Source organism: Mercenaria mercenaria, chromosome 15 (genome assembly GCF_021730395.1).
Source record: "Mercenaria mercenaria strain notata chromosome 15, MADL_Memer_1, whole genome shotgun sequence".
NCBI lineage: Eukaryota > Metazoa > Mollusca > Bivalvia > Venerida > Veneridae > Mercenaria > Mercenaria mercenaria.
The window spans coordinates 38,285,015-38,309,534 of NC_069375.1; the positions used below are offsets into that span (position 1 = coordinate 38,285,015).

Genomic DNA, 24,520 nt, shown 5'->3' on the forward strand with positions numbered 1-24,520 from the left:
ATAAAAGTCACAACGCCCAACAGCTCCCTTCTTGTTGCACAATAACGTCGTTGTATTTTGTCAAATGATTTACTCGCAAACATAATTGGTTTTTCAACATAATCCTGAGCTTTATCTGACCATTGCATTTGCGACAAGCAACCCCCGCACGAGAAATTGCTACTATCAGTATCCACTATGAATAAGCCTTCCTCTTTTAGATATGCTAACACTTCTTCACCTGTCAATGCAGATTTTAAGCCCATAAAAGCACTATCCTGCTCTGGTCCCCAGATAAACGCTCGACCGGCCTCTGTTAAGCGATTAAGTGGTGACGCCCTAGCACTAAATCCCTTGATAAAACGTCTGTAATAACTACAAAAACCTAAAAAAAGTTCTGAGTTCGGTTAAATTCCGCGGCACAGGCCACTCTCTCACAGCTTTAACTTTCTCTTCTGAAGGACGTATTCCAGAACTGTCAGTTGTGTGACCCACTATTTTTATGCGCCTTTGTAGTAGATTGCACTTGCTCGGTTTTAATTTCAAGTTATTTTTCTCCAATCTGGTTAAAATTTCAACTAACCTAAACAATGCCTGATCAAAAGTTTCGGCAAAAGTACAAATATCATCCATGTAAATAATCATTGTCCTCCATCGTAAGTTCTTAAACACTTATTCCATACACCACTGAAATGTATGTGGAGCCTCTGTAAGGCCCTGCGGCATAGTAACATATTGATACAGACCGCCCCTGCTGGTGCCAAATGCAGTCTTTTCACGATCTCTCGTCTAATTCTATTTGGTAAAATCCTGACAAAAGATCTAATGAACTGTAGTAATTATTTCCTCCCAAACTTACTAAACAACTGTCAATTGTTGGCAATGGATAGGCACATTTTTTACTTAGATCATTTAAACCTCTATAATCGACAACGACGCGCACTCCTCCCTGTGTGTCCTTTTTCCTTACGAAGCATAACGGTGCAGACCATGGACTCTTACTTTCTTCAATTATTTTTCTCATTTCAAGTTGTTGTTGAATATTTTTTTCTTCTTGGCCTTCGAACGCTTTTGGCACCCGTCTAGGTGGTATTTTAACAGGTCGAACATTTTCTGGCACTTCAATTGTATGTCGCACTATAGCAGTACGCCCTAAAGCTGTGGAGGAACTGGAAAAAGCATCTTTATGTTTCTCCAATAGACACTTCGACTCATTGCTATTTATTTTCTGAGGATCTATGGTACAGGTCCTTTAACCCACTGCTCCATGTAGTCATTTTGCGTTTAATGTCATTTTCACTTGTTTTGATATTATTGTCCAATATTTCACAGTCATTTAAATCAACATTTTCTCTCAATAAACCCTCCTGTGTAGTTTCATGTAAATATCCCAATAATGACCCCTTCGATAATTTCACTTTTCGATTAGAGGTGTTAACTAGTCTAATGGGAATTGATTCACCCTGAATTCTCTTTGGAGCAATAAGCACACTTCCCATCAAAACATTGTTAGCCGGTTGTTTATTCTCTGAAGGGTAAATGATGCCCAATGATGAATTAATTGCATCGAAATTTATAGCCTCCCCAGGTATTACTGTTTCTGAATTCGCTGGAATTGTTACTCTTGACCTTGTGGTCACTCTGACAGCCCTCAAGCGAACTTTTTCAACTAGAGTTCTACATATTTTCCCATTCAATTTTAATCCCTTTTTAGCTCTAAGTTGGTAATCATTTTCATACAAGAAGTCTAATCCAATAAGTCCATCTTCATGAATAGGTGCAATTAATACAGTGTAATTAAAAGTTTGACCCGATGCACTAAATGAAAATTCACATTGTCCATCTATGGCTAATAAACCATCGTGACATCGTCTGCAACTTCAAGACGTATTGAAGGGTCAACTTTACACAACTCAGGTCGCACATCCTCTGGTATTCTATGATATAATGCAGTAGAAAAAATCGTAGTACAGGCACCAGTATCTATGACTAAGTTCGCCCGCACAGTTTGAAAAATATTTACAGGCAATATAATGGAGACACCATCTGTATTAGCACTCCTACACTTAATAGTCGTAAAATCAACTTCACTCTTATTGACCAAGTCTGGGCCGTTAGGCTTGGTCGAAGCTAGTTTTCCGACTTGTTACCTTCCTGAAGGTTTGCCTTACACTCGTCCGCATAGTGACCAAACTGCTGGCATCTAAAACACTGTACAGCTTTTCTTGGGCGCTGATTTACTTTACGATCCAAGGCTGATCTACTACTTTTAACATTCAACTGGTTCACGAGATGATCAATCTTTTTGCCTATGTTGGATTTCAGATCTCTACCAAATTCTTGCAGTCTTGCTTCTGTTACGTAAGTTTCCATGCCCGTGTAAATGTTCCTATTTCTCGCCCCTCTCACGTCATCTCTGATGCTGGAATAGTTGTCGAGCAATTCTCTTGCCTGATCGATAGTTTTTGGGTCCTGAATCCCAATGAACAAAGCCGCCTGAGAATCCTGAAGTCCCTTAAGAAAGTGCCTAAGGTTTATCGTTTCCCTCGTCTCGTTGTTTGCTGTTGGGTAACCTTTTATTACCAACCTCTTAACCTCTGCCACATATTCAGCCAATGATTCTTTTTCCCTGTTGTATTTCCGATTTTCTAACTCAGCCAGATAGGAGGAAGTGGAGCGCTTTTCCTGAAATCGCGTCGCCATAGATGATTTTATCTTTGCATAACTTGACAATTCGTCAGTTCCCAGCTGCTTGAAAGCGTATTCCGCAGCATCACCGCGTAAACTGTTCTTAAGGCGGAACAAACGTTCACTATTGTTCCACTTGCACGCATCAACCATAGCTCCAAATGGGTGAATGAAATTCTCCCAGGATGATTTGCCATCAAAGATAATTTGCCTTGGTAGAGGAACCTCTTATTTATCACGGCCTCTCATCTGTTGATTTTGCTGCCTTGATGTATTGTTGTTTTCATTCGAAGCTGTGTCCCTTTCATTGACTAAATTTCTTATCTGATTGTCTTTTTCCATTAAAAAATGTCATTGATTCGTTGTTGGTAACTGCGTACTAATTCATCTCTTTGTAAAGTACTTTCCTGTTCATTCTTGCGTAGTCTCTCACCTAAGGTCAAGTTATCAACTTCTGCCGATTTAAGTTTTTGTCTCAAACATACAACTTCAGCTAACAATTGTTCATGACTGTCATCATCTTCAGTTGTGACAGAATCTTTTTCTTGTTGCTTTTTAGGTCCCATGATTGTCACTTAATTGTCACCACAAATATATTAAATAGAAATATATGTCCAAATTTCCGATAAGCACGTGTGTAAGTCCATTTCCGTGCTGCCACCAGTGTTGAAAAACGTAGGTTCGGGGGTGAGGGTTTCTACACATTTGATAAATAACACTTCAATTCCAGTTTTCCATGTCAGTTTATTATGTGATGGATATATAGTCTAAGTGATGGAAATATAGACATCAAAATTATAATTCTCTCATTCCTCTGGTCTAAAGTCACTTATAATTATTACTGTAAAATATTTCCTTTCTTGTTTCTAGATCCTATGATCTGTAATTTTCAAAGTTCGAGCCAAAAGTAAAGAATTCCCTCCCAAGTTCTGACCTTGGTTTATATACAAAAGTATGTACCCTCCCATATTTGGAGTGTATCATAGTAATGAAAGACAAAGATTACCCCTAATATTTATGAGGATAACCGTTGACTGATGGTACCATCCCAAATATGGAGCCACCTCTAACTCTAACAAACCAGACATGTTTACGATGGTACATGATGACAACATACCCTGATAAAATGATACACACTCCAGTTCCAAGCAGTTTATGAGGGTAACTGGTGAATGACAACTCAAGTAGCAGAGGCCAAAGTTCCTCATCAGAAAAATCAATTAATAAATCAGCATTAATAAGACTGCTAAATTTTCCACACCATCTTGTAAAATTTTGGTTGCAATGTCTGTTTTATACTGCCAAAAAATATCAGGTAAGTATTTACGCTAGTTATTTAACATAAATTGTTAAATCCAACAACAAATTAAATCTGTTACCTCTTTCAGTAGAGTAAATACGGCAATAAGACACTGACCTGATTCGATGCGTATATTCATTGTACATAATTAGAAGGGTCACAATGGGGTTTGTTTTCACATATTAACCATGCATTTGAAGGTAACAATAATATTTGGTTGTTTACATTTAAATTTGCTGATATATGTCTATCTGGTGAATGTACATATGTTATGTTCAGGAGGAAATAAAAGAATCACTTAATAATCCTCGTGTTTAGTATTGTGTAATCCATGAGTCGCCTCAATTGAGAAAGAATAGTTAAACGTCAGAGGTTATTTCTAAGGTCATGGAGTTTAATTGGCCAGCTTGTAATTACAACAGCTTTCGACATCAGTAGCTCAGTCAAGTGTGACTTACTGAATTAAGATATTCCTTCTCAAGAGAAGGAATAATAATGGTGTCAAGTAAAAAGTCAGAATCTAGCAATATTGAAACAAAGTCTAGACTAGGTGATACTTCATCACCCTTAGTTTAAAATGGTTAAACCCACTTATTACCTAAATCAACAATTTGATTGTATAATTTAAATCATACCCAATATGGGTTATAGGAATGAAATATCAAGGTACATGTATTTACATTTTACAACGTGAAATTGTATTTCTTTCAATCAGTTTTTCACAAACTATTCAATCCCTGGATAGCTTTAAAATCATGTTCTTAAAGGGTAAAATTAACTCTCACCGAATAATAGGTTTGCATGTTAACGTCTTGATCTTTTCATTGATAAACATTTTATCAGTTTGAAAAACTCAACTTGGAGTATTACAACAGGAAAATATGTCATTGAAAAGATGGGCACACAAGTGTAATCAATACACATGTTTTGTTAAATTTTAAATTGTCGCTGTGATTTTATTTTCAAAATTGGCGCAAAATTGCCCACTAAAGTTCTGTTGAGATTTTTATACATGCTCTGCAATTTTCACACAACTTGTGTAGAGTTGACAAAATAACCTGAAATGGCATCATACTTTTTTTCAAAAGCATGATACACAATTTCTGTCAATATTAACTTATGGGATTTTGTATTTAGCGTACTGCTGACAGTATAACAGTTTATGAATGAGCATGGGATCAAAAGTAATGCAAAAAAAACCCAACAGAAAACATTAACATGGATTTATAAAAAGCCCACGTGGTAACTGTAACAAGTATTGACATAGTAAATCACAGCACGCGTTGGTGATGTAAATGTATCATTTACATAATATATATAAAATGATGGTGACTATGGTATATAAAGAGTCAAGATCTAGCAATATTAAAACTTACAGTCTCAAGGACAGCAGTGTAAAGCTCTTTATTTTACAGGTCACAGGTGGCAAGTCATAAAATGTTTCAAAGTTAAATGGAAAGTCACCACCTCATGTTTTCAATAGTAATCAAAGCGATGAAAGCATGGAAAGGGTTCATGTTTTCAAAATAGTAATCAAAGCGCTAAAAACTTATTGAAATTGATATGGGTACTGCCATATCAAAACCACTTACAAAATTTTGTTTCAAATGTCATACGTCCAACTGAGTATACTAATTACTGTCTTGGTATATAATTTTCTGAGTCATTATATTGTTTGCTCATGAGGAAAGGTACAAACAAACAGTGTTCATCATGCCAGTGTGTGTCTCTTGAATACCTTCTTGCTACTGTTGTATACCTATTTGGGAAACTTTGAAACATACCCAACATAAATCTATGGCTTTCATAAGCCCACCAATATATGCTTAATACTTCATCATCATCTCGCACCCAAGGAAATCTGTTCCCTTCTTCATAAAAAAAAAGAACCAAACATCCTGCCATATGGATCATATGATCTAAAATCCATTTTGTAAAAATAAGTTAAACTATCTTAACACCAGACAAAAAATGAATGTTTCACTGTGCACTTGTAACACTTGAAACAAAGCCTCCAAATCAAGCCCCGAAGCCAGCTGGTGGGCGTGGTGGCGGTTTTTCCACTCCTACCAATTTAAGATATTCACAGTTAAGTGACCATTTTAAATGTTCCCTCCATGCATCGTCATACCTATCCCATGAAGTAATTCTAACACTGCAACGGAAACAAATTACAGTATCTGCCTCTTTGGTATAGTAAAATCCAGCTCTGGCTAACTGGTATTTGTCGGGTAGTAACTGCTTTGGATATGTATGAAAGGTTTCCAGTCTATTTTCATGATATTCAAATCCATTAACTGCAATGTTCAATTTATGTATAAAATTCAAATTTCAAATGTTTACCGTTAAACAATCATTGTAAAAATGCAAACAAAAGGATACTAGCATAAGTGATAGGTAATTGTTAACATAGGTCATATTTCAAAATTTTTAAAAAAAAATTGAGCGCATTAGTATAATCAATACACTTGTGTCGCTTAATTCAAAATTGGTTGTTGTGGCTTTTCAAATTTCAAAACACAAAAGAGTAAAGACCGATAAAACTTGATCTGACACTCTATCCGCGCAGAGAATTCTCCAATTACCAAAATGACCGCGAGTCGTCATCTTGGATATTGGTGGTTTAGGTGGTTCAAGATGGCCGCTAGCCGCCATCTTGGATTTGGGTGGTTTAGGTGGTTCAAAATGGCGCTGAAAGCCCCGTTTTACCACTACTTATCTATTCTTATTTCTCTGTACAGTCAAACCTATCTATAAAGACCACCCTTGGGAGAGCCAAAATATGGTCTGTATTGGAAGGTGGTCTTAATTCACAGGTTAAAATACACTGTAAATGTTAAAATGGGAAACAAAACATGTGGTCTTTAGAGCCAGGTGGTCTCTGTTCAGAGGTGGTCTTTAACACAGGTTTGACTGTATTACTATTAATAGAAAAGCGTTCCACTGAAAATTGTCAAATTATAAATATTTTGGAAATGTCTTACAACTTTATCATGAAACATATATTGAAAATGTTCGCTATAATAAATTTTATGCTATTTATATTAAAATGATCTGTTTTGAAATATGCAAAAATAGTGGCATTTCACAACTTTGGTTTGGTAATGTTTTTTCCCTATGGCAAGTGTTTAATATATCTGTTTGATAAAATAGTTACAATTTACTTTTATACTTGTTAAATAGAAATGTTAAACTGTTTTTGTTTCTTTATAGTTTCAAAGTTTCAACTTGATTGACAGTCAGCACAGTACATGCTTTTGGTCATATATAAAGATTAATGGCAAAGACATACATACATAAATAAATCAACATATAAACAATACAGCTTTGATGTAGTTTAAATGACATTATAATTGAAATTTCAAGAAACAGTCATATTTTGTTTCCTAAGATCATCAATATCAATACAAGTAAGATAATTTTCAATTCTGAACTGATCTTTAAGCTTACAATAATACTCTAATTTAGGCAAAGATTGTATAGCAGATCAATTTTGAATAAACTGGTCGCTGGTACGTTTCTTAAAAAAATGACAAATATTCAAAATTGCTATGGAAGTTCAATCTATTTGTTTGTTTGTTTGTTTTGGGTTTAACGCCGTTTTTCAACAGTATTTCAGTCATGTAACGGCGGGCAGTTAACCTAACCAGTGTTCCTGGATTCTGTACCAGTACAAACCTGTTCTCCGCAAGTAACTGCCAACTTCCCCACATGAATCAGAGATGGAGGACTAATGATATCAGACACAATGTCGTTTATCAAATAGTCACGGAGAACATACGCCCCGCCCGAGGATCGAACTCGCGACCCCGAGATCCGTAGACCAACGCTCTTACCTATTGAGCTAAGCGGGCGGGCTCCGGAAGTTCAATCTAACATGAGTAAAACTGAGATGGTCAATAAATGAATTCATACGAGTTGCTTGTTAATTTTAATGGAACGAAAGAGTTGTATTCACTATTTGAGTTTACTTTGAATTGAATCTTTGATACAACTTGCATTACGAAAACGCTAAATTGTAAGATTCCATTGAAACATACTATAATATGTATGCAAAAACACCATATCAATAAAGAACGTTCGTATGGAAATTGCACGTACGCACTTTGCAAAAGACGCGTACAAACTGGTGAAAATCTTAATGCGATTAGGAGCATTATATAAGAGAAAGCATGACCATTTTTTGATTGTTTCTCCGTTAGGTGGTATTTAAGTAAGTAGATGGTAGAGGTTTAAGAAAAACCGTCAAAACCCTTATACACGTAATAACAATAGTCTCCATAGAATTAAAAGGTCGAGATACTTGGCTGATTTACTTTGCGAAATGAGAATTGTTCTGTTAGTGTCTCCTTGAATTTATAATCGCTCAAAATTTTTACATGTGTTCAAAAGCTGCATTAGCTCGAAACTTTTGCTCTGTTAATTGAAATCATATACAGCACCACACTTACACTGCCACAATTTAGAAAAAGGAATGAAAACGAGTCTAGATATAATACAATAGTTTGTTCATACAACAAAAACAAATAGGATATATTCGTCTGTGTATAATTTACCTTTGCACCACAGCATGAGATCATTTTGTCGGCTGGTTTATTGGAAAAAAAACAACAAACCTTTAACAATTCAATTAAGAGTGAAATATCACTCAGTATTTTATAGTGATGATACAATATTTTTGTTTGCATCAAAATGTCACCGTTTATGAACAGGTATTATAATATATCTCATGATGTTTATCTATCAATGTCTCATCCGTGTATACACGTATACATATGTATAAGGACGTTAATTGGTGTTAAGAGATTTTCAGCTTACTTCGACGCGGACTACGGACTTACTATAGGGTATTTCTCAAACTGTATATGAGGGAGTTATACATAACTGAACAGTTGCATAATTAGCATCCATTTCTAATGCCGTAATACTGTTTTCATTTAAAATATCTGAGAAAAAGACAGCTATAATATCATTATCCGTTTTATTGTATATGAATTACCAGTACTGGTTGGGAACAATTTTCCGGACAGGACCAGTTTCCGGACACATGTAATATCCGCTTTATTTCTTTGTTATTCATGTAATTGTTTCATCTAGATCATTAAGATGTTTGTTCTTCATGTCTACAACAAACCACTATTTTATAAGGCTGTTTAATATTTGAGTTTTTGATGATAACTCACCTGCGTTTACAAAACAACTTTCTGTCTTAACGGGGCATGAAGATAGCATTGCGCATGTGCAGTAGTTCACACATGCCGAGGTATAAAGTGGGGAAGAAATAATCAAACTACATAATGACTGTCTGCTGATAACATGTTCTACTTTTAGTTTCACGCTAAAAGTTACTTAAGATGCAGGGCTGTCGATTTTTGCACTAATTTTATTCTATATATATTGGAATTATCAAGAATTCGTATAAAACGAAATTCGAGTTTTTATAGTCAACCTCGGTTTGCTTTCGTAGCTGCTACTGAACGTCGGGTTATGTTTCATATGCAATTTTGAAGAGATGAATGATAAAGAAACGTGTAGAAATAGTTTAATTACTTATTTTGATATCAAATTAACAACAAAACGGCGTCAAAATATTTGTCCGGATACTGGTTTACCTGACGGTAAAAATAACTTATTTTAGTGACCCCATTTGAGGCCCCATGGAACCCATATTTTACGTCACAACGCGATGCTGATAACAACATCGGATGTGGAAGGAGCTGAAGTTTGTGCAGTGTGGGCTTCATTCATGTCAAATACTTCTTTAGGGAATAATGGAGCCGAAATATGAAAATGTGTCCGGAAAATGGTTCCCAACCAGTATATACAGTGTGGGGGTATTTTTAAAAATGTTCACCCTTTTACCTTTTATATCGCTTTTTGATTAATGTATATTCAAATCTTTCGACTATCGTATTCATGAAAAAGAAGCTAGAGGATCTCTATCGCAAACTTCTTTTTTATTTGAAGTGTTGCAACTTATTTATATGCTTCTTTCCAATTTCGTGAGGTTCTAGCTAGTGTTCGCTAGCAGTGAAAACGGCTGTTGATTCAACGATCAACATATCCTATAAACCAGAATTTGAACCAATGACCTTCTGGTGAGGAGAAAGTCACTCTTCCCCTGCGCCGCAAGAGGTTCAATGACCCATACGGTAGGAGATCACAAAAACGTATTTTTGGTATCAAAAATGTATATAGTGTATATGGAGCATGAGGTTTCGTATTAAAGCACGCGCGACGCTGAAATGCTATTGTACGACACACAATTTTGAATATGCATGGTACGATGCGTGACATTGTAATGCATCGCGGTAAAAATATGCCGCGCGTGGTATTATTATATTCTTAACCATTTCAAACCCTACAAATTCAGTTTTATACGATACTGAATTCCTGGTCACCCTACCTTGATATACGTGATGGCTACATAATGAATTTTTAAACCAATATAGACCTTGAGTTTTCATGAGTTTAAATCTTTGTTCAAGTTCCCTGAAGACAAGTATCTACACATATCCCTTTTATGCATGTGTTCGACTAAAAAAGCTTTGTAAATAATGATAAAAGGCTGAACTTCAAAGCTTGTTGTATCAAATGACCACACACAATTGCTCAAATGGCGTCAAAGGAGTTGACTAATTCAAAAATATAATCTCGTTGACAATTCTATGCATTTACTGGCCATAAAACATTTTTGGAATATGATCGGAATTTTGACCTTGGACGCTTCTCAGACACTTTCTTCACAAAACAATTTTCGGTCTCATCTGGGTTTTAGATTGAAAAGATGACAGCTAGTTTTGATGGTATTTAAAGATTAAATTCCAGTTGAGACTGCCAATCCATACTGAATAGCCACTTGAAAACAGTCATGAATTTAAATCTTTTTAACATGCAATATTGATATCAATGACAATGGTTCATTATCAAACTCAACTGAGACCCAAAATGTTTTGAAAACAGAAGCCCAGGAATTCAGGCTTGGCGTGATCTCAGTCATCAAGATCGAGCATGTCCTGATCATTTTTCAAAATCTGATATCAGATTATGTTAATATGAAGTGGATATTCTTTCTTTTTAATTTTCAAACATGCTGATACATAACTAATTCAGGATGTTGTCGCTAAATTATGGTAATATATCGGATCTCGTTTCGACGGGGATGAAAGACGCATGTATGAGAACTTCCCGTATGTTTTGACAAAGTGTTGAACTAAATCATTTAAGATATTTCATTACACTTCTCATGATTTTATGTAACAGTTGTCAAAATTAATGAAAAACAATAACTTTTTCAGTACAGAAGTCTACGAGAACACGATATTTATACTATGCAACAAAAATTAAACGGACGTTTGTTTTATTCAAAATGTATCATTTTTTCACAATAGTATTTTGTACTACTTTTTTCTTATGTTGTTGCTAGCAGAACCGTATGGACGGACACAAATTAAACCCAAACTATTTTTATAGGAATCGCCGTTATCTTCAAATCTACGTTTCAAGTTGTCTTTTTTAATGCATGAACATATTTAGATGAAGTATTACCGTTGCACTGGGGTGTTCGAAGTCGTTAGCGTCGCGCAGAAGAAATGTTTCAATATCAAAATATAATGTTAAAGTATACAAATATTTGAAGAACATGCTAAAGGCAAGTAAAATGCGATAGAGTACCGGTATTAAGCTGAATCTAGAGGCATCCTACATGTAGACATTTATGTAGCCGACTCGTTTAAATGTGACATGAACTAAAAATAATAGACTATGACATCTGAAAATTGCGATTACGAGTGTTAAATTTAGCCTGTTTACTATCCATATATTTTCAAACGTATGTATTGTATTAGCAGATAATTATATCACAATACACTAATTGAGAAGGCAAAAGTAACTACATATATAGGTGAAAGAAACATATATACCATAGGTATTTTTTTTCTTGCGAACCTTTAATATTTTGAGAAAACCCCTACTGTAAGTATGCAGTCCGCTGTCCGCAGTCCACGTCGAATTAAGTTGAAAATCTCTAATAACAGCCTTGATTCGCGGATCATGTCATTCGCGAATTCAATAAATACTTGAGCATTAATCTGCATCATGCCCTGTAACACAAACACTCACGTTTCGTAAATTCTTAACACCGCGATTAAGCTTATTAAACATAAAACGCTCCGCGATTAAGGTTGTTAATCATAAAACGCTCCGCAATTAAGGTTGTTAACCATAAAACGCTCCGCAATTGAGGTTGTTAACCATTAAACGTTCCGCGATTAAGGTTATTAACCATAAAACGCTCCACGATTCAGGTCGTTAACCATAAACCGCTCAGCGGACATTACCTAACCTACAGTACAATGAAATATAAACACGAGAAAACCGTGCAGCAAATATTAATGAACTATTTCAGAGATCCTTAAAACAAGTTTTTGATAAACATCTGACGTGCTAACGCGCAGTTTAAAAATGCTGCAAAAACAACATCAAAGATGAACTGATTGTAATTTCATTCTCTAAAACACGTTAGTATCAAACTGGCAAAATTAATTATTTACTATAAAGGTAAATTCGTCATTATGAAATGTCACAGATTTGTAAAGTTGTAATTACAAATTGTTGATCCAAAATGCTTTGCCTTCAGTTAGTGCTAAGACGTAAAGAGGACAAATTTGTGTAGATAATTGGAATACATTCGTACATTTAATTACAAAATGAAAATATAGGGCCTATATACACAATATATATGCACAATATAATTATACACTATATGAAGAGAACGATACATAAAAGCAATAGGACTATGTATTGTTAGTGATTAAAAAATTAAAAATGTGTAGATAATAATGAGACAAACATGGACATAAATTGATATATACGATATATACGAGTTTTATTTGGCATATCGGCATAAACATGCCTTTGGCCATTTATAAAACAATATCTCAGGTGGCCAAGACATACATACATAAAATACATATTCATGACATTAACAGTATATAATGCAAATATAGTATATATAGTACAATATACTGAGCAATTAAGTCGCATAAATGACTAAATTAAATGCACATGTACACTAAATTAAGTTAAATTAAGAAGCAGCAGTATCAGGCTTTTCTTTATGTACGTATAGTAAAGCAACCGATATCTGAGAAATCAAAGATCATTAAAGAACAATGATAAACATAGACAAATATGAGCCGTGCCATGATAAAACCAACATAGTGGGTTTGCGACCAGCATGGATCCAGTCTGGTCAGGATCCATGCTGTTCGCTAATAGTTTCTCCAATTCCAATAGGCTTTAAAAGCGAACAGCATGGAGCCTGACCAGACTGCGCGGATGAGCAGGCTGGTCTGGATCCATGCTGGTCGCACACCCACTATGTTGGTTTTCTCATGGCACGGCTCATATGTTGAATCCATCGTCATTGACAATTAAAATTCCATAAGACTTGAAATTTTATGTTAAACACAGATAAACCAGGGGTTTACTTAGATGGTATGCATAATTCCATGGTTAGAAAAGCGGTACTTTCATTTCTGCATATTAACAAATGGCGTATAATAAATCAAAGCCTTGAGATGTCTGGTGGTTGCGGGATTTGCTAGATTTATTTTCATTTTAAATGCCAATCTATAAATATACATGTATAAGAAACAAATACTAATGTACCTCATATCTTAGATACACTCTGCCTGACCTTAGATGAACAGCTGGAAATCAGGGATGTAACCATGAGCTGGAATACCTAATCACTGACAGATCTTATATAATCTAAATGGCCAGCGTGAATGGATAGATGATGAATAAGAACTACTTGATCATTGATAATTCATCCGCATTGTTCATGAATGGGACTACTTTGAGTAGCACATGAACATCCTTTGGATGTGATTTGAAATCAAATAAAGATGCTACATGATTGTCAGAAATACACTTAACTTTGGTAGCGGGATAAAACCCGCAACCAAAAACAATGGGTTCAATAAAACTTTCTACCATATTAATCAATATTCAAATATTCGACATATATTGGAAAAAGCAACCATCGAAAATAGGACTTAACAAGTAATTAATATATTACCTGTTCATAACAAAAAAATGGCAGCCACTTTATTAGCAAAGGCATTATTAGCCTTTAAATTCATGCGGCAGTGTATGCCATGACAATTCATGTTGAAGAGATGTTACGTTCTCACGTGGATAGGTTATTCAATTTAATGTTATTGTGTTAAAACAACAAAAATACATATATATTCTGTGTAAGATCTGGTACCCAATGAAAGATATTCAATAAAAGTTAAATGCTATTTTTGTACGTTTATACGGGTATAATAACCCGCATTGGGACTTCTTGTAAATCCATGACTCGCGTTAGCTAGTCCAAGTGCGGTTTATACCCACATCGGACACTGCGATAAAACTGCAAGGTCTTACAATATTTCAAAAAAGAGCTAAGGACACATTATTTCTCACAACTCTATGGGAACTAATTTCATAAACCTGGTGGGGTAATGTAGGTACTTGGCCGGTCAGTCAAGGACGTATATTTAAAATTGTGATTTGATATTTAACACGTTGTGTATATTTCACTATTTTGTTGTTGTGGTTGTAAATAGGAGTTTCATCTGTTTACCTTAAATTTAAAACGCTATGTGTCCGAAATGCATTTAAAAGATCAATCGAAGCACAAGAATAATAATCACAGAAAATATACGAGCTGAAAAACAGGACTTACTTTCTTATACTCGAGGTATAAAACAAACGAAAGACATTTTAACTTCTTCCTTTTAAACAACATAGCTTTATTCTTAATTCGTGTTTTTTTTTCTATAAAAAATGCACACACATGATAAATAACGACACACTCTGCTTTTAACGAACACATTTAGAGTACTCTATCAACTTAAGATGTTAAAAGTTCCGCACATACGTTTATTTAAATAGTACAAGTTTGAAGGAAATGTAGCCATTAACTTTGGCACACTAAGAAAATGTGCTTACCCACAAGTTTTAGTTAATTTATTGACGTTGCTTTTTCCCGAATGAACCAGGTAGAGGTGTCTCTGTTTGCGTGCTATGTGCTCAATGCTTAAAAGGATTTTGATATATCTCTAGTTCAGTGCAGCTATGTCACTACAATAGAGGGAAAGTGTTACAGAACATTATATGAACGCGAAGGAAGACTGTCTTTTCTGTTTCTGAAAACATAGCTTTAAGTCGACGACATTATCCGCATGCTGATGTCTGGGCTTTGTGTGTTGTGTTTCGATACATGCTTTCTGTAGAATGCAAAGAAGTTTCCCGGAAGTTCATTCCATTGTTCATTAATTTTCTCTGATATTCCGTCATCAGCGCTTATGTGATCAACATCGTTATTGTCGTCTGAAACATACATAGATCGGAATGTGAAAAAAGGGTGCAACTTAACATCTCTCATGAAGTGAGTATAAGAAACATGAAGCTGTGTCTCTGACCTCGTCGTCTGTATTGTCTGCGTTACAACATTACTGTCCATAAAGAAAATAGTAACTTGTAACAACTTTGGGTCGATGTCAACGTGAGAAATCGGTGCACAAGGTCTGTTGGAAAGTGGGTCGGTTTGGCCAATTATAACGGATGATCCGAAGGGTATGTAGTCAAATCCATGTGGAGTTGTAGGAAGAAGTCGTATGTTGGCGTCTTGATATAAAACAAATACTTCAGAAAAGCCATGTTCTGCCCAAGTCTCTCTTCGGGAAATTCTGATATAGTCAACGTCTTTAAATGTTTGCTTTTCACCTTTAATGGTTACACTCATGGTTTCATTGATCCGCCACCACATATCTATATCAACTCCATCTATAACTGTCACCTCGTCCTTGTAAAGAGTCGTGCTCTTGTCGGGTCTTAGCGTCCTCTTATACATATGAAGGTCTCCAATCGTAATGCTATTTTGGGAATTCAAGTCTGCGTAGACTTCTATTCTTATTTTATTACCTTTTCCTTCTCTAAAGGAAAAGTCGGGTGATACAAACTTGATACTACTTTCCTCGTTTATGACAATCTTGTCTTGCTTGTCAGACCAGATATTGTATCTGTCATAGTATTGGAACTGAAGCGCCAAAAAGCCATCATACCGAATATTTTGTAGATGAATAATTGTTCCTATTTCAGAATCTGCTGATCCTGTGCTAGGCCCTTCAAGTTCAAATTCTACTTCAATGACCCAAACTTGCTTCGTTCCATAAGTTCCCGGTGAAACCTTTGTAATGTGCAATTCAGATGTTCCTATTTGTGTAATATGTCCGTCACTAAAATTTATGTCTTTGTACTTCCAAAATGCATCAACCATTTTACAGTCAGTCCAGTTAGGATCCCGGTTGTTTTGAAATGAACGATATTTTGGTAAACTTGCAGTAACTACAAAATTCAGCGACGAAGCACTATCGTGAAAGACCGGTATATTAATATTGTCCTCTTCGGCACATTTTGTTTTGACACTTCGTTGAACAGCTCTCGCGCTACCCGAAAGGGACATCGCCTGCTTGTAGCAGTATGGATGTGAAGTGTCTTCAAAACAAATTGATTTACATCTTAAAGAGTCAAGCGTATGTGAATCATTTACACTGAATTTAATGAAATCGATTTCAACACCGTACTGATCCGATCTCAAAACTGTCACTTTCAAAATATGACGACCACCCTCTGTAACAGTGGAAACCCTACTGTGATGAGATCTAAATACGTCCCATTCCTTACCCCAGTTTGATTTCGAAACTGTTGTGAACTCATCTAGTACCAGCTTGTCCAATGTGATGCTTATCAGATCCGAAGGACCATCGTTGGAATACCTTATTTCATTCAATGTAAATTTCGTGTCAGTCATAAAGCAGAGTTCAGTCTCTAAACTATCTCCAGTGTATAAATGTACAGATTGCTTTTCAGATGCATGACTTCTTGGAATAGTTTCAGACAACGCCCCTTGCATGTCCTCCGCTTGTAATAGAATTTCAGACCCGACGGTGAACTCCAACGCTATAGTAAGTCCAAGCACGATTGTAAAAAAAATCATCGTCATTCGAATAATAATTTGTTTTTACAGTTCACAGAATATTGTATGCCTATTTTACTTATCCGTTCTTCACCACGCGCTTGTTATGACAACAGAAGTGTATGTGAATGGGCACCGCTCACTGTTCAAATATTTCAGCTATAGATGTGTTCTGTTTTCAGCAGGTTGTCTGCATAGGTACCTTCCTTCCAATCTTTTTCCAAGATATATTTGTCGTGTCAACACATTTGTGTTCACAAGCAGCTAGCCCCTGTAATTAAGTGTCTGTTCGTGCTTCAATACATATTTACCACTGATTTTAAAGATATCTCTCCATCCTATTCAAATTGAACGAGTTGTTCACAAAACCTTTACAAATTATAAATACCTTTTCAAAGATTCAAGTGCATACAAACATTGCGCAATTTTGAGGCTCTGCATTACAGTCTTCACTATTTTTGCTATAATTTCACACCAGCTTTAAGTTCTATGGGTAACGAATTTTTACACTATCTACTTAGTTTTGTATGCACAATGGATATTCTTGGATGGATTTTATGACGTGTTTGTGGTCACTGACATACACAAATGTTAATTATCCAACGAAGATTTTAAAATGCCCATTTTCTTTTCCATACAAATTTTATTTTAGCTTCTAGTATCATCATGATATGACTTTATCATATTAACTACACAAATACATTACAACACGAAATGAAAAATGCGAAAGCCAGGCATCATCACTAGGTTAGACAAATACTGTTGAAAGTCACGCATTGTATCCTAAAAATACACAAAACCCCATATAAAGCATTGTATTAATACAATGCTACTGCAACTGTTACCATAAAATTATTAAATAAACATTGCAAGCATTCGATTATATTGTGCATTTTATTTGACTTGGCGGGACGGGGTTTCACGACGGTCCACTACATTATTGTGCAGGGTATTTAGTATATGTTACCAATGTAGCGTTGAATTTTAGTCGTGGATTAACGAAAAGTCGTTGATTAACAAAAATTACGAAATTAAACAATTATATTGCTCTACCTATTTTGCTCGTTTTTTTTCAGATTACCATTATTTGCATAAGACAGAGATTAACTTCGCCCCTCCAAGTCGAATTAAACGCACAGTAGGCAAGTACGATTTTTTTACCTTTCTACTAATTTACCATATAACCTTATGAATGAAAATTTGGTAGCTTTAATATTGAGAAAACATTTGCGAGAGAAAAAAACAATCATTTGGCATGTAATGAAACAAGAGTGTTTTTTTTCTAAAAATGCATTTAATAATTACACCTTGTTGACTTTTGATCAGGCGTGTGAGGCCATATAGTTTCTGTTGGAGAACATGTCTATCAAACTGTGATAAAACAAATACACAAGTAATTGGTATCCCTGACTTACTGCGCTCCACTCATTGCTAATTTATTTTTATACTATTATGAACGAGATTGCATACTAATTAAATCTGTAAAAAGATAATTTTGAAGCATAGAATGCAAGTTTGTGTGCTGAGACCCATTTTGAAATTATTAAAGCTTTTAATGAAACCCCAAGGTATCTTGACAATATTTGATTATGGCGTACCTATATTTCCAAAAAATGATGAAATATACTTATCCAAAAGCATTAGAACTTTACAAAACTAATACCACAGATTTTGAAGCGTCATTTTTATTCCCCAGATATTAATGATCCGAGAAGCATATATGTTTTATTTTTATTTTTATCTGCCAATCCGTCCGTCCGCAACACTTTCTTTTGCACTCAACTCCTTCTACTGTTTCCATCCAATTCAAATGAAACTTGGTACAAAATATCAACATATATTTGACATGTGCACTTTGTCTAGACATGTTATGCCCCTTTTTAGAATTAGCCATATTACAACTACACCTGTACCTTGAGTACTACACACCTCCTACAGCTTTTATCCAATTCTAATGACACTTGGCATACATCATCAACATGATGTAGACATGCGCATATTTTCGGGAATTTTATGTCCAATTACTCTTTTTAGTCCCTTTTTAGACTTAGCCATATTACAATTACATCGGTACTATTTGTATTCAAACCCTCCAATTGAAAAACAATACACTCAATGCATCCAGTTCAGATGAAACTTTTTGGACTTAGTCATGTCAGTACTACCTCTATACCTTATGTACTTGGTATGTATGCACATATTGTTGGGAATTTCGTGTCAAATGTTTTTAAAGTTGGTCCATTTTACTTTTACTTTATATTTTATTCTATCAAGCATTTTCTGGAGGTGGGGGGGGGGGGGGGGGGAGGTTATATACAGCATTCTCATCATTCTTGTTTGGACCGACATATAATACATGTTTATGGTAATTTAGAAACAAAAATATATTTAAACAGTCTAATTCAACCATGGTTGATGCAAATAGTATTGTTTTCTGTCTGCTAATTAAACAAAGTGCCATTTTGCTGCGCAAAGAAAATTCTTTGTCAGTTCGAAATAGTGGCTTGTGTGGGGAAAAACATTAGATTATTCTCGATGTATACTATAATTATGAAAACATTCTAATTCCATATGACATTTTACACGTATCACAAATACGATATGACAGCGAGGGTTACGACAATGCACTGGGATACAAGTGTCATTTAAGTTTTATATTCATTTTAAATTGATAGTGAAACAAGCTCTTCTGGATTACAATTTTACCAAAGACAAACATTATTCTCTACGCGGGCCTCAAAAACAGCTGCGTCCCCTCGGGAGATATACAATTACAAAATCTGACGCGCAACGCGTTGCAACTAGGTCAGTGTCAATAATTGAGACGCGCCATGCAAAAACCAACATAGTGGCTTTGCGACCAGCATGGATCCAGACCGGCCTGTGCATCCGCGCAGTCTGGTCAGGATCCATGCTGTTCGCTTTCAAATACTATTCCAATTAGAGAAACTATTAGCGAACAGCGTGGATCCTGCCCAGACTGCGCGGATACGCAGGCTGGTCTGGATCTATGCTGGTCGCAAAGCCACTAAGATGGTTTTCACATGGCGCGGTTCATGTGAATTTTATTTGTTTACTATTTTGAACAGGTAGTGGTATGTAATAGATACAGTACGAGTTTTTCTTCAAAAGTGTCCTCTTACAGACGTAAGAAGCCGTTTCGCTAGGACGAACACCAATATTGTCCGAGGCGAAGCCGAGGATAAAATTGGTGTTCGTCCTAGCGAAACGGCTTCGCCTCGGACAATATTGGTGTTCGTCCTAGCGAAACGGCTTCTTACGTCTGTAAGAGGACACTTTTGAAGAAAAGCGAGTAACTGTATCTGACTTATACGACGATAATTGTACAGAATATATTCATGATTGAATGAATACAATGTAAATGAATAGAATTTGTTTTCGAAAGATAAACATTAAATAAATTATTATCGTGTGCCTTTCTAAATATACTGTGTCAACTAGTGGTATAACCCGAAATTTTCGTACATTCAAATTTCAAACGGGGGGCTGTACGTGTTTGTACACTGGTATACATCACTACATGATATACAAGTTCTAAAAATAACAGACGCTTTTTGACGAGGAAACGAACGAACAGGACGAAATCCTAGACCATCCTTGACTGTTTACACTGAGGCATCGGAGCTCCGTTGCTGGATGTGTCATTTTGTAATGTACTAATAAGCTTTGATAATGTGGCAGTTGAGTCCAATAAGTCCAGGGGTGTTCAAAGATAACCCATCACAGATCTATTGTAAAGCAATCATTGGATTTACCTGTATTGGAAAATAAACTGTCGATTGTATTGAGGTCAACTGCCACATTATCAAAGTTTATTAGTAGGTACGGTATATTTTGTCTGTTTATAAATATTACGTTTCAACAGTTTAATAGAGGTTTGTTGTGATTTTAATCTTGGACTTCCTAACAGGGGTCTGTAATATATGTTAGCAATACACTCGCCTTAATGTTAAACTCAGCTCATCTGGGGACATAATGCTCTTTAAGGGTCGATGAATGCCTGCTCCGTGCACATGTTTATATTGATAACCTTGTTAAATCATTGCGTATCTAACTTGAACACAATACCCAAACTAATATCACCAGACAGAGTGTTATTTATAAACAAATAACAAATTGTTAACTTTTCTCGTGAGAAATTAAAAATATGTAGGGCCTAATATAAATAATATTTGATTAGGTCTAGAAAACAGTCGTTTGTTATCGCTAATCTTTTGGTAATCTGTGTTCCTTCAATAAAGTTCGGTTATGTTCTGATAAATTTACGTTACACAAGATTATTAGTAATTCTAATGTGCTTGTCTTTGTTAAAACAATCACGTTAACGTGCGGTGACGTCAAAGTTTTTGTTGCGACCAAAAAAAGAGCGCTACTACATCTTATCTATTGTTTTAGATAAAGAGCATAGTAGAATCGAAATAATATATAGCAAACCGTGTTTTAACACTATGTATACACCTGGGTGGTAATAAGTCTTCCAAATAAGTTCTGCGCATGATTGACAGGACGGCAACAGTACGATGGTGAAGAACGAAGATGCGACGACAGAGCGCGACAGTACGATGGACTGTCAACATCATACTGTCCCGCTCCACCATCGGACTGTCGTGTTATCGTCATCGTACTATCGCGCTTCGTCATCGTACAATCGTACCTTCGCCTTCATAGGGAGCAGTCGCTGGCCTTAACGGAACACCGTAGTTTTCACATGGCGTGGCTCATCTAATTTTTAATTTGTCAGGTATTGCAGTGCGGTCTAAACCTATCATTGCCGTCCTGTTTTATAAGTTGAAATTAATAATTCTTTCTTATGTTGTTTAAAAAGCTTTATTTGCATTGCAATTTTAAATTATTGATACCTTCAACAGAAGATCTAGACAAAAATTAATTCATCTTGAAAAGGGACATTCTTACAACAGGCACAGTTTATGACTTTGTTCACGATTTTCACGTGCAGGTAGTTAACTGATAGAGTGCGTTCATACAGGACACTTCTATTTATAAAGTGTCCGCTTACAACCGTAAGAAGACACTTTTACAATAGCTCTGCTGGGGGTATAGTCGTATAAAAAATCTATGCAGCTGGAAACAGAGGTGTTTATACGGAAAATCGAAAATACCCGATGTTTCACGATTTCTTTCGTTATTATTAATCTGCATATTGATTGTGTGTACTGTTCAAAATGTATTGCAGAAAAGAACGAACATGTTTTGACTCATCTATAGAGCTTCGTAAGGGTAGCGTTATGTTGATTGCTAACATAGAGTAGTTTTTGTCCCCCAGCCCCACTTTTAAGGAGGGAGGAGGCGCACTTAGAGTTGTTCGTCCGTCTGTCTGATTTGGATCCATGCTTATCGCAAAGCCACTATGCTTAGAAATTACATCTTTGCAGAGACGCGCTATAAAAATAATTACAAAATCGAAGTGTAACAACTTTGATGAAGTAATAAAAAATTCAAAACTTCTATCTTTTGAGAACAGGTGCAAATACCAAATTACGTTATTAGTGTACAAAAGTAAAATGGAGATTGTCCTATTTACTACATTTTGTTCATAATGCGCTCAATCGAAAACATGGGTCTTTCTATTATTAAACCTAAAACGAACTACCTGAAACAAACATTTAGCTACAAAGCTGCACACATATGGAATTCACTTCCTTCTTATTAATCTCGCACGGTATTTGTAACAATAACGTGTTAAATGTTATTATTGAGAAAAGGGGAATCAGTTAGTGAAACTATTATCCGTGACGAAATAATTGTACTATTTTTGAATCGTATTGAAAACCCTATTTAGCGTATGTCACCTTCAAAAAATTAAGGTATTTATTATTATTATGTCCGTCCGTCCATCCGAAGCAGTGTCGTTCATATCTCTTCTTTTTTTTTTGACAAAGAGTCATCAAGAGTTATGACCCTTGCCTTAGTCAAAAGTATGCATAAAATGGCCTAGGTTTGTGTCGCATGTATCTCAAAAAGTATTCAATCTAATATTATGAATATTACTAGTATTCAGCATGTACAGTTGTACAGCCAGACCAGAGTTATGGTCCTTGACCTAGCAGACATATGCCTAATAAGGCATAAAAGTTGTATATCACATCTCAAAATGTATTTAACCTAGGGTCATGAAACATCATAGGAATATTATTCAACATGTGAAGTTGTGCACCTGGGATTTTGTTCCAGATTTCCGTCAATCAGACAAAAGTTATGGCCCTTGATTGCCAGAAATATACGTAAAAGGGACATAAGCTTGTGTCACACGTTTCTCAAAAAATGTTTAACTAAGAGTGAATTATTAAATAGCATGTGAAGATGTGCACCTTGTGTTTTGTTCGGGATTTTACTCAGCCACACCAGAGTTATGGTCCTTGATTTATTGAAAAATAATCACAAAGTGCTTTAAAGTTTGTGTTGCATATATCTTAAAAATATTTTATTAGAATCATGAAACCATGTAGGATTATTATTCAACATGTGAATTTTTGCACCTGAGTTTGCAAGATTAAATTGATGGCCCTTGACTAAGTGAAAAAATAAGATGTACTCATGTTCCTATGTATCCTAAAGTAAACTTGACCTAGATTCATAAAACGCTAGGAGGATTGTTATATGACATGTGTGTGCAATCTGTACCTGGTGTTCTCTTTGGGATTTCACTCAGCTAGGCCAGAGTTACGGACATTCACTTAGTGAAAAATACACATAAAATTCCTAAAAATTTGTGTTACAAACATCATAAAAGTATTTCACCCAAAGTCATGAAATCATGTACAGTGACAGGAGAGGTGGGGGAACCTACATGTTCTACTGACACACATCTAGTTTTACTAGGAATGTTAACTAATACGATATTTGATTTCTTACGTTGTACATTTCTTTTGCCAGAATTTCAGCGAATATAATATCGCACAAATGGCAGCAAAAGGGCATATCACGATTATATACTGAGAACACCAAGGACTTGGGACGGTACCTTGGTTTACACCAAATGTAACTTGTAATGAATCCTACCAGTACGACAGGTTATTGCCGCGTTGGAAATCTGCGAGAGGAGTAGAGTGTGCTTGAACAGTAGGTCTTGTATGCGATCTTATCGAATGCTTTGCTAAAATCGAGTAAAATTGCATCAATTTGTCCATCCTGTATTTTAGCTATTGCCAAGGCTTTGTGCAGTTAGTACCTGCTGAGATTCGCATGATTCCATGTTGACCATCGGAGAAAATGTTGTAAGGATGTGATTTACTTCCACGTTTCCACTAAGTTGGCAATTAGACGGTGAAGTGTAGTCATTAACTTTTGTCTATTTTAACAAGTATGTATGTGCCTGTCATAATCCTGGCTTTGATTTCTGCTCCACGTTCTTTATGCGCTCGAACAGAGATTCCTTATGATGTTTAATCTGTGCGTATATGAATTATGATTTGTTCTCATTTTCTTAGCATATTTAGACTAGTATATGTGTTTGGCTTTGCTTATAGTTCTTTTCTTTT

At 35.6% G+C, this 24,520-nt stretch overlaps 1 protein-coding gene across 1 annotated transcript; it reads right to left on the reverse strand.

The window, feature by feature from the left end:
• Positions 1–14,737: 14,737 nt before the first annotated feature.
• On the reverse strand, positions 14,738–17,374 carry LOC123551587 (uncharacterized). Its single transcript, XM_053525051.1, has one exon. The coding sequence runs from the start codon at positions 17,025–17,027 to the stop codon at positions 15,183–15,185; it is 1,845 nt and encodes a 614-aa protein (XP_053381026.1). The 5' UTR covers positions 17,028–17,374; the 3' UTR covers positions 14,738–15,182.
• Between the last annotated feature and the right edge of the window lie 7,146 nt (positions 17,375–24,520).

Coding starts and splice junctions, on each gene's coding strand:
- LOC123551587 (XM_053525051.1), bottom strand. CDS start 17,027: ATGACGATGATTTTTTTTACAATCGTGCTTGGACTTACTATAGCGTTG.